At 39.3% G+C, this 13198-nt stretch overlaps 1 protein-coding gene across 1 annotated transcript in view; it reads right to left on the reverse strand.

Annotated features, from left to right (window-relative positions):
* The window catches only part of BRIP1 (BRCA1 interacting helicase 1), a 222898-nt gene extending 213094 nt beyond the window's left edge, over positions 1-9804 (reverse strand). Inside the window, 6 exon segments of the mRNA XM_043999497.1 lie at positions 6108-6131; positions 6134-6288; positions 8568-8631; positions 8634-8679; positions 9710-9763; positions 9766-9804. Coding sequence (XP_043855432.1) covers positions 6108-6131; positions 6134-6288; positions 8568-8631; positions 8634-8679; positions 9710-9763; positions 9766-9804 — 382 coding nt within the window.
* Between the last annotated feature and the right edge of the window lie 3394 nt (positions 9805-13198).

Below are 13198 nucleotides of genomic sequence, written 5' to 3' on the forward strand. Positions count from 1 at the left end.
AGCTGGCGTTTTTCTCAGGCCTCATTTTTTCTTAACATTATTAACTACACTTCCTTTCTTGAAATGCCTTTCTTCCTTGGCTTCTATGATACCTTACCATAATAGTTCTCCACTTCTCTGATAGCTCCTTCTGGTTCATTGATGTGCAATGTTTTTCTTCCTTCTTCTAAATCTGGGCCTTCCCTAAGGTTCTGTCCTCAGTCCTCTTGTTCTTCTTTCTCCCCTCGGTCTTCCTCCCTCACATACTTTCATGACGTCAATTGTTCCTTTATAAAGCCAGCTCTCAACTCTTTAAGTCTCTATCCCAAGTTTTAGGACAAGTTTTCCAACTACCTGCTAAACATTTCCACTTCTCACTATCATCTCCAACTATTTAAAACCAAATTCATCCTCTAACCCCTAAAATGGTTCTTCCTGATTTTCTTATTCGTCCCATTCACCCAGGCCTCATCTTTGGCTCACATCCAGTTGGTTACCATGTCCAGGAAGATTCTTCCTTTGTAACAATCCTCATATCCACTCCATGCTTTCTATTCCCACTGCTTCCAGCCCAGAAAAGGAGTTCTTAATTGGGGTACTTAAAATTATTTGTTTGGTTTTGATATTTTATTAACTGTTTCAATATAACTGGTTTCTTGACATGATTCTGCAAAGGAGTCCATAAGTTGCACCAAACTGCCAAAAAGGTCAATGACCAGAAAAAAAGCTTAAGAAGGTGACAATGCAATGAATGGAAGGATCCCTGGACTGGAAATCAGAAGGCCTACAGCTGTTTAGCCACAGCTAACTCACAGAACTAGGAATAAAGAATCACAGCTTGAAGGCATCTCTGAGATGCTAGATGACATCAGTATGTTTACCCAATCAGAAATCCCATAAAATACAGCATCCCTGTCAAATGTTTACTCAATTTTTAGTCAAGGACCTCCAAAGATTAGGAGCCCACTAACTTCTAAGGAAGCCTGGTCCACTTTGGGACAGCACTAGTTGTTAAGAAATACATGAACTGAATGGAACTCTGCCTCTCTGCTTCTACCCTTTCCTCCTGGCTAATTTCTCTAAAGCCAAGCAAAATAAATCTAATCCCACTTTTATATACCCTCGGGACACCCAAAGGATGCTATCATGTTGTTCACTCCAAGTCTTTTTTAGGCTAAACACACCAAGATCTTTCAATAAATTCTCACATGGTGTGTTCTCCAGCTTTCTTACTACCCTAGTTTCCTTCCTCTAGACATAATTCAGTTTGGTGTCAATATTCTTCTTAAAATACAACGTCCAGAACTGAACACAATTTTCCATTTGAGGTCCATCCAGGACACAGAAGAGCAGGCCCAGGGTATAAATCAGATCCTGGACCTCTTCTACTACAGCTTAGGTTCACATTAGCTCTTTGGCTTCTGTGTTGTACTGCTGAATCATACTGAGTCTGCAGTCCACTATTATGCAAACATTTTTCATAAGGACAGATCCAGCCACATTGTGACATTCTGTCATAACCATCTGGGTGTGTTTCCTCATCTGTAAATAGGAGTTCCAAACTATTATGCTGGAAGCTTCTTAAGGGTAAGGATTGTGTTGTTTTTATAATGGGCACCTAGAAAAGATTTGTGGTTGAACTGGAGGACTGGACTAGATTGTCAGTAATGATCAGAGCAGTGATTTAAGATCAATTTAGTAGCAGGATACAGGATGGATTAGAGGGATAGAGAATGGAAGCCAAGCTGAGATAAAAGACAACTGCAAAATTCTCAGTGAGCTGAGGGCCTAAACAAATGTACTGATAGTGGGAACAGAGAATAAGAGAAGACAGAAATAATATGATGAAATCAAAACTGACAAAACTTGAAGCCTGATAAAATATGCAAAGGAAGAGACAGAGATGATACCAAACTTTCAAGTCTAAGTAAGAAAGAAGTCAAGAAGACAGACAAGTATGGGAGCCATGGGAGGAATATGATTAGTTCAGTTTCGGACATGAGGTGATAACAGGTTAGTCCACCTGTCCAGCAAATAGTTTGAAATGTAAGCATGAGGCCTGAGAGTTAGAAGCTTGAAACAGAGATTAGTTCAGGGGTTTCTTAACCTTCTATGTGTCATGAATTCCTCTGGGAAATTTGGTGAAGCCTATCTACCCCTTCTCAGAAGTAAGTTTTATTTTATTTTATTTTGCGGGGCAAAAAGGGTTAAGTGACTTGCCCAGGGTCACACAGCTACTACGTGTCAAGTGTCTGAGGCCAGATTTGAACTCAGGTCCTCCTGAATCCAGGGCTGGTGCTTTATCCACTGCGCCACCTACCTGCCTCAGAAATACGTTTTAAATGTTTAAAGTAATATTTTTTCCTTTCTGTTACAAAGTAAACCAGCAACTACTATGTGCATAACCTTTGACCCAGTAATAGCACTAGGTCTGTATCCCAAAGAGATAATAAAAAGGGAAAAGGACCCACGTATAGAAAAATATTTATAGCAGCTCAATTTATGGTGGCAAAGAATTAGAAATGAGGAGATGCCCATCAATTGGGGAATGGCTGAACAAGTTGTGGTATATGAATGTAATGGAATACTAGTGTGCTATAAGAAATGATGAGCAGGCAGACTTCAGAAAAACTGGAAAGAGTTAAGTGGACTGATGCTGAGTGAAGTGAGCAGAACCAGGAAAACATGGTACACAGTAATAGCAACATTGTATGATGATCAACTGTATTAGACTTAGCTCTTCTCAGCAAAGCAATGATCCCAGACAATTCCAAAGGACTCATGAAGCAAAATGCTCCCACATCCAGAAAAAAGAACTGTGAATCTGAATTCAGATTGAACGATACTATTTCTACTCTCTTTTGTTTTCTTTCTTATTTGAGGTTTTTCCCTTTTGTTCTAATTCTTCTTTCACATTAATGACTAATGCAGAAATGTGTCCTAATGTAATTGTACATATATAATCCATATCAGATTGCCTTCTGTCTTGAAGAGGAGGAGAGGGAGAGAGAGAGAGGGAGAAAAATTTGGTACTTAAATCTTATAAAAATAACAGGGGCAGCTAGGTGGCACAGTGGATAGAGCACCGTCCTGAGTCAGGGGAGTACCTGAGTTCAAATCCACCTCAGACACTTAACACTTACTAGCTGTGTGACCCTGAGGCAAGTCACTTAACCCCAATTGCCTCACTAAAAAAAACTAAAAAAAAAAACAAGGGCAGCTAGGTGGCACAGTGGATAGAGCACCACCCTGGATTCAGGAGGCCCCTGAGTTCAAATCTGGCCTCAGACACTTGACACTTACTAGCTGTGTGACTCTGGTCAAGTCACTTATCCTCATTGCCCTACCAAAAGAAAAAAAAATTATGAAAACTATCTTTACATGTAACTGGAAGAAAAGAAAATAAAAATATTAAGACTGAAAAAATGCAGCTATTAAATATAAAAAAAACTCCACGGGGCCCTTAGGTTAAGAAACCCTGCTGGTTAAAGATGTGGGAATAAATGAGAGTGTCAAGGCCATAATCTTGGTGAAGAAGAAAAAACTGAGGATATTTAGGAAGCACAAGAAAAAGAGACACTGAAGGGAGATAGAAAAGAAATTATGCAGAGATAGGGAAAAAGTGATATAATGAAGTGTCTTCAAAGTCAAGGAGTAAGAGAAAATGAAATGTGAGGTAACACTTGGTTTTGAGCATAGGTAACTGAGAGGACAGTGGTGTCCTTGACAGTAAATAGGGAAGATAGGAAAAGGGAAGAGTTTGGGGGGAAATATAATCAGTTCAATTTTAGATATGCTGAGTTTAAGTTGTCTAGAGAACACCCAGTTCAAGATGTCTAATAGGCAGTTGGAAATACTGAAGTCAAGAGAGCGATTAGGGCTGGATAAATAGATCTGAGAGTCATCTGAACAGAGAATACTAAATCCATGGGAGCTGATGAGATCATCAAGAAGAAAAAGTATTAAGAGATAAGAGAAGGGGCAGCTAGGTGGCGCAGTGGATAAAGCACTGGCCCTGGATTCAGGAATACCTGAGTTTCAAATTTGGCAGACTCTTGACACTTCCTAGCTGTGTGACGCTGGGCAAGTCACATAACCTCCATTGTCCTGCACCCCCCCAAAAAAAAATTTAATTAAAAATAAATAAACAAAAGAAATTCCCATATTGGTTAAAAAAAAAAGAGAGAGAGATAGAGAAGAAAGCTCAGGAGGGAGCCTTAGGAGATACCTGCAGTGTAGGCAGGAAGTAACCTGTATAAAGACCCAGGAAAGGAGACAAAGAAGGAAGAAGAACCAAGAGAGATCAATGTCAGCAAAGCTAAGAGAAAACACAGTATCCTAGAGAAGGTGATTAGGAGTGTCAAAGACCATGAAGAAGTCAAAAAGGATGAGAGTGAGGAAAAGGTCACTAGATTTTGGCAATTAAGTAGATCACTGGTAAGGAGGGATAGGGTGAAAGAAGATAGAAAAAAAGAGAGAGCACCTGGTAACTCTGGAGAGAGCAGTTTTAATCAAATGAATGATATCAGGAACCAGATTACATAGAGGTAAAATGAGTGAAGGGCACCAATTATACATTGCTTTTCTCCAGGAGTTTGGCCATAAAAGAGAAAAGAGATATAGGATGACAGATGGTGGGGATGTATTGAACAACTGAGGGTTTTTTTTGAGAATGGCAGCGATAGGGGCATGTTTGCAAGCAGAATGGAAGCAGTCAGGAGATAGGGAGAGAGAGACAATTTTTTTATTTATTTTATTTTATTTTTTAGTGAGGCAATTGGGGTTAAGTGACTTGCGCAGGGTCACCACAGCTAGTAAGTGTTAAGTGTCTGAGCCAGATTTGAACTCAAGTACTCCTGACTCCAGGGCCGGTGCTCTATCCACTGAGCCACCTAGCTGCCCTGTAGAGAGTGACAATTACCGAGAGAGTGGAGATAAGAGAGGGGGGCAATCTGCTGGGAGAAGACAGGATGGAATGGGAATCATCTTGTGCAGATAGAGAGGCTAACCTTGACAAGAAAAGCCATCTCTTCATGTGAAACAAAGGGTAAAGGCAAGAGATGGTAGAAGAAGCACCTGAGTGATAGAAGACAAGGGAGTAGAAGGAAAGAGGGACCTCTTGGCTTTGTTCAGCATCACATGAAACAGGAGGTGAAGGCAGGAGATGTGAGAGTAATAAGAAGGCTGGGAAGGATTGGGGCCGCTAGATAAGGGGACAAGGGATCTGGAGAGAATAGGACAGTGCAGGGTTTGAACTGGTCAACAAGGGGTCAAGAAGGAGAAAGGGAAGAAAATTTAAATAGTACAGGAGTAATGATCTGAGAACGAACTGAGGGACAGAGGGACTGGAGTCATGGAAGGATAAGAAGAACAAGATTAGGTTATACGGAAGAGTGAAAATGGAATGACAAAAAAATTAATGATCAGATAAAGGGAATTTTAGAATTCATAAACACGGAAGTGAAAACCTATGGGAGATGACAAGATCAAGCAATGATCATCTCTAATGTAGCTGAGGTAAGGGGGGAGGAGTAGGTCATGGGAAAAGAACAAGTTGAGTTTTTATGTAATCATACATGTATAACCTATATCTGACTGCTTAGCAGAAGTAACCTATATAGAAGACCCAGGAAGGAGACTAAGAAGGGAAGAAGAACCAAGAGAGATCAATGTCAGCAAAGCTAAGAGAAAACACAGTATCGGGTGGAGAAAAGGGGAGGGAAGGAGGGATTAAAAATTGGAACTCAAAACTATAAATAAAAAATGTTTATTATATTTTTTAAATTAAAAATAAAATAAAAAGAAATTTAGAAATGACTAAGTTGAGATACTAGGAGATTAGGTTTTTTTGAGTAAGCCTCAATATGCAAGTTTAAGTCCCCTGCTATAAGAGTAGGATCTGGGAAGGAGAGAAAGACTGATGAAGAATGAACTACTCATAGAAAAGGGTGGCAGGCAAAAACTCTCCATGGGCAGTATATGAACCCACATTGCCTTTGATCATCTCATTATGAAAAATCCTTTCTTTCCCTTCCCTGCCTCTCTAGAAGTATTTTAGCTTATAAAAAAGCACATTAGCTAAGGTGAAGCCCCCAAAGCAGATCCTAATGTCCTAGACAAAAGGTTACCTTGGCAAGCTGAGGTTTCATTTTCATGGAAGATGTCATGTTTGGCATGGTGAAAGAACATGAAGCTCCTTGGTTCACATTAACACCGATATCATTAGTAGGAATTGTCCAAATGGGCAAGAGCAACAAGCATGGCAAGGGTACTTCAGTCTTTTTACTTTACTCAGTTCTCCTCTCCTGCCTTTTCTAAAAATAAAAATAATATGTGAATTTTTTAAAAAATGCACACGAACACCTACCAAAGATTTTATACATCAATGGAGAAAAGAGAAGAACTCACAAACAAATAAAAATTTCCGCCAAAAAAAGATGTGTTCTATTTACTTAATCCAGAGCAATCCAGTAATTCAAGAGTTGGCGGATGATCATTTAAAACAATGCAATCAGATTTCTCACTTATAAGAAAATGAAAGCAAGAGGGGTTTGAGCAAATGTATAAAATAGGTTCTTTCTTACTTGAGATATTTCTCCAACCAAATAAAATTTTGATAACAGCAGCATCCTTGAATGCTTGATAAATATTAAGTAATAATGTAAGCCACAGGAAGAACAAAATCATCCCCATACATTAAGCTCTTCCTTTTGCATAAAAGTATTTTTTTTAATATGAATAGCATTTCAAATGTGGTATTCTGAACCACACAGTGGAATAATTTTCATTATTACACTGTATATTAGAATCAGCAGTCATTTGAATCTGAAAAAAGGACAGATCTCAAATAAATCAAAACACATTTTAATCACTATTTAAATTCAATAAAATCATCAATATTTTCATGCCTAAATACACCATTTACAGATTATCGCCTCTATGTGATTTTAAGATTCTGAGAGTAGGACAATTGTCCTGCTTCACCTCTATATGCACAGTGGCTACCACTGTATATTGCACATAGTAAGTATTTAATAAATGTTTTCTGAATTTAATTAAATAAGAAAACTTCAGCTCAGAGAATCATTAACCAAAAATTACCAGTAAATGTGACAGAGCTAGGACCTGAACCAAAATCTTCTAACTTTGATATCAGAAGAGACATTAATCCGTTCTTGAAACCAGTTTTTCTAAAGTTACCCATAGACCATAAGTATTACTACTATAAACTCCCCCCACTTTGGAAGATTACAATCAGGAAGCCCACCTAGAATCATTATATACTGGAGTGGAAAGAATTTGGGGGGTCATAAAGGCGACTTAACTTTATGAGAAAAAGGCAGATCATAAATAATCATATTATATAAAAATATAAATAAGCAAGTAAATTAGGGAATTTATTTCCAAAAGTACACTTAGTATCTTAGAATCAGTACAGATTCTATCGCCTCTACTTTCTCCATCTATAATTAGCATTCAGCGACAGTTATAATGATTACTTAGAGACACGGAAAGATCCCGATATACCGCTAAATAATCAAAAAGATTATTTCAGTGATAGTCACCCATCTGTACAGTGACAATCTATGTAGAGTACATAACGTATATCTGATACACCATAACTCTTTATAAACAGAGATATTCAGAATCACCTATTCCTAGATCATTCTAGATAAAAAGTAGTTCCTTATTCTTATTCCTTCAGTACTTCCAAGGATCCACAATTTCATCTGTATAGGTGTCCCCTTCTGCCAAAAAAGACTACAACTCTCCATACCCTGCTACAACCATCCCTTGAGTTACTCTGGCCAAAAAAAGTCAACACCGGGGCAGTTAGGTGGCACAGTAGATAAAGCACAAGCCATGGATTTCAGGAGGAGCTAAGTTCAACTCCAGCCTCAGACACTTGACATTTACTAGCTGGGTGACACTGGGCAAGTCACTTCACACTCATTACCTCCCACCCCCACCCCCCAAAAAAAGTCCATCACCTGGGGGCAGCTAGGTGGCGCAATGGATAGTGTCACTGGCCCTGGAGTCAGGAGGACCTGAGTTCAAATCCAGCCTCAGACAACTTAACACTTACTAGATGTGTGACCCTGAGCAAGTCACTTAATCCAACTGCCTCAAAAAAAAAAAAAAAAAGTCATCACCTGGTGGCCAATTCTCTAATGATGAACCTCTGAGGTTAGCTAAGCTGTCTTCCAGTGAAAAAGAGACCACTTCTAGGCTGTTAACTGAAGTCTTTTCCAACAAATGTTTGAGAACCCAGGGTTACCTCCATGTTATACTGAATAGAGAGCATAGAACCTTTGGAGCGAATTATCACTGCTAGCATTAGTAGCATTGATCCTCTCATCATCACAAATAATACTGTTAAGGGACGACAACTCCTTTATATAGCCTTCTGTGTCTTTATACAAAGTGAGGGACCTAAGATTCAGGAACTTGCCCAAAGTCACAGGTAAATACTAGAAGCACAACTTGAAAGCAGTTTTCTGAATCCAAGCACCACAGGCTGTTTCCACTCTGGCACTCTGGCCTCTGTATTGTAGATTCAGAGCGATAAGGAGATATCAATAAGCTACTCACCACGAGAACTGCTGCCATGCAAAGCAGAACAAAGTAAGGCTAAGCTCTTCCCACTTCCGTGGGGCTCTCCAACAAACAGTGCTGCTTACTGTTTAATCCTCTAACAATCTATGGGATACAAAGAAAAATGGCATGATCAACTTAGGTAGGCACCAGAACCTGCCTTCATCAAAATGGGAACTGAATACCAAGTATGAAGTGAATAACCAGGTAGGAAAGTCATGCATGCAGTAGAGGTTTTATTACCCTTTACCTCTGCCAAAGGTTCTGAAGGATCTATCCTTACACTTTGCAGTGCAAGAGGAAGAATAAAAAGCAGTATTTGTTTTGTAAGGACAGGCATTTTCACAAAACCATTTAGCCCCATGGTATATATACAGATGTGCTTCCAATAAAAACTAATAGTAGAGGGGCAGCTAGGTGGTGCAGTGGATAGAGCACTGGCCCTGGATTCAGGGAGGACCTGAGTTCAAATCCAGTCTCAGACACTTGACACTTACTAGCTGTGTGACCCTGGGCGAAGTCACTTAACCCCACTGCCTCACACACACACACAAAACAACTAATTAGTAGAAAACTATAGTCTTTGTAACAAATGGCAAAGTGTCTAGTCAAAAGTAATATATTCCATAAAACAGACAGAAGCCCTAACTTATTCAAAAAACAATTTTTATAAGAGCACTTTCATAGTCCTAGAACCTGGTACCAATCACAGTTATAGCTGAATGGTGATCAAAATTGTTTGTTTTCAATGATTAGTGCTTAGCACAGTACCTGGCACACAACAGGCACTTATATCTGTTTACTGATTGAATACTTTCCCCCACACTCACATTCTTCCTAATAATTCAGGGAACATTTTTTTTTTTTGCGTGCAATGGGGGTTAAGTGACTTGACCAGGTTCACACAGCTAGTAAGTGTCTGAGGCCAGATTTGAAACTCAGGTACCCCTGAATCCAAGGCCGGTGCTTTATTCCACTGCGCCACCTAGCCGCCCCAACAGGGGAACATTCTTGATCTGATTATTCCTATGAAGAACCGAAGTAGATTATTTTAATAGAATCCGTATGTGCAGTGGTATATTCTGACTGTCTTTACTCTAATAACAATGTAAATGGTCTTCTGGAAACTACTTACAGAATTCATCATAGCAAGCTGCGATGGGTAAGCTTTACATGGGAAGTGGAATCTTCACTTCCACCAATAATGTATTCAGATACTGTCAAAGACATTGTGATTTTTTTTGCTTGTTTCAGATTCCTTCCTGCAACACAAAACTTAAATTAATATTAAAACAATAAAACAAAACCCCAAAGACTTTAAAAGACATTGACCTAAACAAAAAAAGAAAATATGGGAACTGTATAGCATCACAAAAGAAATCTCAGAATAATCATTTAATGGATGAGGAAATTGAGGCCAAGAGAGGCTAAGTAATTTGCTCAGGGTCACATAGTTTATCAAGTGATAGGCCTTATATTTGAAACCAGGTCCTCTGACTCTACAAGACAGCCTCTCCAATTGGCTGGTCTGCCTCCACTGAAGTCCTGCTCCTTCATTTGATTTGGTAACCCTGGGTTCTTAAAAAATCTAGGTTACACAAGCTTTGTGATAATTGGAAAAGTATTTTCTAGAGAATGGAAAAGGGAACAGCAAAATTCAGAGAAGTTATTTGCCAGGTCAGCTTCAGAGTGATGAATTTCTCAGTTGAGTAACTCAAAGACGTCTGCAAAATCACAAAAGGGCATCTCTAAGGTCCCCTCTTGCTCTAAATCTATGAAACTCAGCTCTTGAAGATATTCTTGGTTTTTGAGAACTTACTCTTCACCTTTCCTCCAGCACCTCTTCCAGAAGCAGTAATGGAAATGGGTGGCAGAAGCCTATGGTCAAATGATATGTTGCCTGCATGTAGCCTGAGAGGGGAATTCAAGCACACTGCTTCCTGAACCCCAACATTCTGTGGAAAGGAGAGGTAATTCTGAATTCCCTCAACCCTATAATCTTGGCCTCTAGCCCTTTATCAGAGAAGGGAGATTTCTAGAACAATGTCAACTATGAGAGTTTCTTCATAAGAAACCCAAGTTCAACAGTTCCTGAGTTTCAGTTCCAAACACTGGATCTTCTGTAGAGCAGGGGTTCTTAAGCTGATGCTCTGTGAACATTTTTTTTCTTAAATATTTTGGTAACTGTATTTCAATATAATGGGTTTCCTTTGGAATCCTATGTATTTTATTTTATGCACTTAAAAACCATAAGGGATCCATAGGTATTACTGGACTACCTGAATTCATTAGAAAAAAAAAAGTAAAGAATCTCTATTCTAGAGAAATGTCCTAGAGCATCCTGCTCCTTGGAGAAGATTCCTCACAAAGGATTATCACTGAGCCAAAAGGCAGAAGTAGTGGAGATTACAGCATCTGAAAGCAGCCAGCAGAATGGCATCACAGCAAGAACAGTGCAGAGGGATTAGTGGTCCTGTACCACACCAGTATCAGAGATAGTTGATCCTCCTCACCAGCTCTGACCACCAGTTCTCTATGTGTCTGCCACACCCCTCCTTCAATTAGGCCACACGCTTTCCCTATGTGTGTGTATCTCTCCTCATGTCCTCTACATGTCTACTTCCTCTGCTGAAGCTGGGTGTATTTGTGGGAAAATGCATACCAGTGGCAATTTTTTCATTGCAACACTGTGCCATTTCTGTAAGTGCATTTGAATGAAGTGTGTCATCTGGTTAAATACTTAAAGGTAAATATAGTAGTAGGTATTCATGACCTATAGTTTAAGGGATGAGGATGGACTAAGTACCTTGAGACTGTAGTTGCCAATCTCCAGGGGACCTATGCTACAAATTAGGCAGATTCTCCACTACTGAAAGACTGAACCCTGGAAACTAGTTCTTAAAGCACTAGTTCTTACATTATTTCAGTGGTGTTAGATTTCAGATATAAGTGAAATACAAAATAATTGACTTTAGAGTGTTCAAATATTGTTCTTTTAAAAAAAAAAAGGATCAATAAATCCAATTTAAGTCTTTGTTCTTTTTTTTTTCCAAGAGGGAGGATTTATTATCAGAATAAAAAAGTATTCAAGAGCAGGGTATCAGGGGAAGAGAACGAAGTTTTACAATTAGTCTTTGACAATTGTGAAAGCAGTTCTTTCCAGCAAAGTAGGTACCATACGTTTTGCCATTATAATCAATCATCATAACTATTTCCCTCCATCCTACTCACTTCCCATGACATTTACGCTATCTTCTTTTTAATCAACATATAAAAATCTTTTATTTTCCATATTGCTACAGTAATACCCTTGCCTCCCAGTATATGTTGTCTTCCCCAATAGAATGTATGTTCTTTGAGGAACTGTTTCATTTTAGATTTGTATCCCCAAGCCTAATACAGAGTCTGGCATATGGTAGGTGCTTAATAAATGCTTACTGATTAATAGATGTGCAGGTTGATCCTCAACTCTTCTCTTACCCTCCCCCCACCCCCATATCCACTCTGCTACCAACAACTGTTAATTTTACATTTTTTTTAATATATGCCCCCTCTCCTCTAATACCACCCATTGCACTGCATGCCTGGGCTGTTGCAATAACCAGCTGGTTGGTCTACCTGCCACAAGTCTCTCTTCACTTCAGTCTATCCTCCATTCAGCTATCAAAGTAAATCCTAGGGGCAGCTGGGTACAGTGGATAAAGCACCAGCCCTGGATTCAGGAGATCCTGAGTTCAAATCTGGCCTCAAACACTTGACACTTACTAGCTGTGTGACCCTGGGCAAGTCACTTAACCCCCATTGCGCTGCCAAAAGAAAAAAAAAAAGTAAATCCTAAAGCATAGATCTGACCATGTAAGCCCTGCATTTTCGGTGTTTAAAGCCCTTTATAACTTGCTTCTTCTTCACCTCCAGTCTTCTTTATACTTTCCCCAACAAGTACTCCTAAATCTAGTGATACTGACCTCTTTGCTGTCTTCCAAAACAAACTCCACCTCTCACTTCCAGGCATTAACCCCATGCTTGGAATGTCCTCCCTCCTCATCTCAACCTACTGCCTTCAAGTTCTTCTGGCTTCCTTCAAGTTCCAGCTAAAATCCCACCTTCTACAAGAAGCCTTTCCCAATCTCTCTTCATTCTAATGCCTTCCTCCTGTGGATAATTTCCTATTTATCAGATAGATAGATAGATAGAGATGGAGATATATATAGATTATATATTTTGCTAGTACATATTGTTTGCTTGTCTCTCCCATTAGACTGTGAGCTCCTTGAGTGCAGGAATTGCCTTTTCCCTTTCTTCAATGAATTCCCAACACTTAGCAAAGAATCTGGAAAATAACAGGGGCTTAAGAAACATTTTACTAACAAACTTACTGATTTGCATCAATGAAAAAGGTAGTGAGAAATCAGGGATCCTTGAAGTAGTCACCTTTGCTTGAAGATCTCCAATAAGGAGAGAAAACCATCACCTCCTAATGCAGCCCATTCATTCCACTTTTGGACAGCTCTAATTGTTAGATAGCTTTTCCTGAAGTCAAGCCTTGATTTGCTTTTCTGAACTTCCACCTCTTGTTTCTGGTTCTGCAATCTGGGGCCAAAAAGAACAATCTTATCTTCCACCT

Source organism: Dromiciops gliroides, chromosome 4 (assembly GCF_019393635.1).
Source record: "Dromiciops gliroides isolate mDroGli1 chromosome 4, mDroGli1.pri, whole genome shotgun sequence".
Taxonomy (NCBI): domain Eukaryota; kingdom Metazoa; phylum Chordata; class Mammalia; order Microbiotheria; family Microbiotheriidae; genus Dromiciops; species Dromiciops gliroides.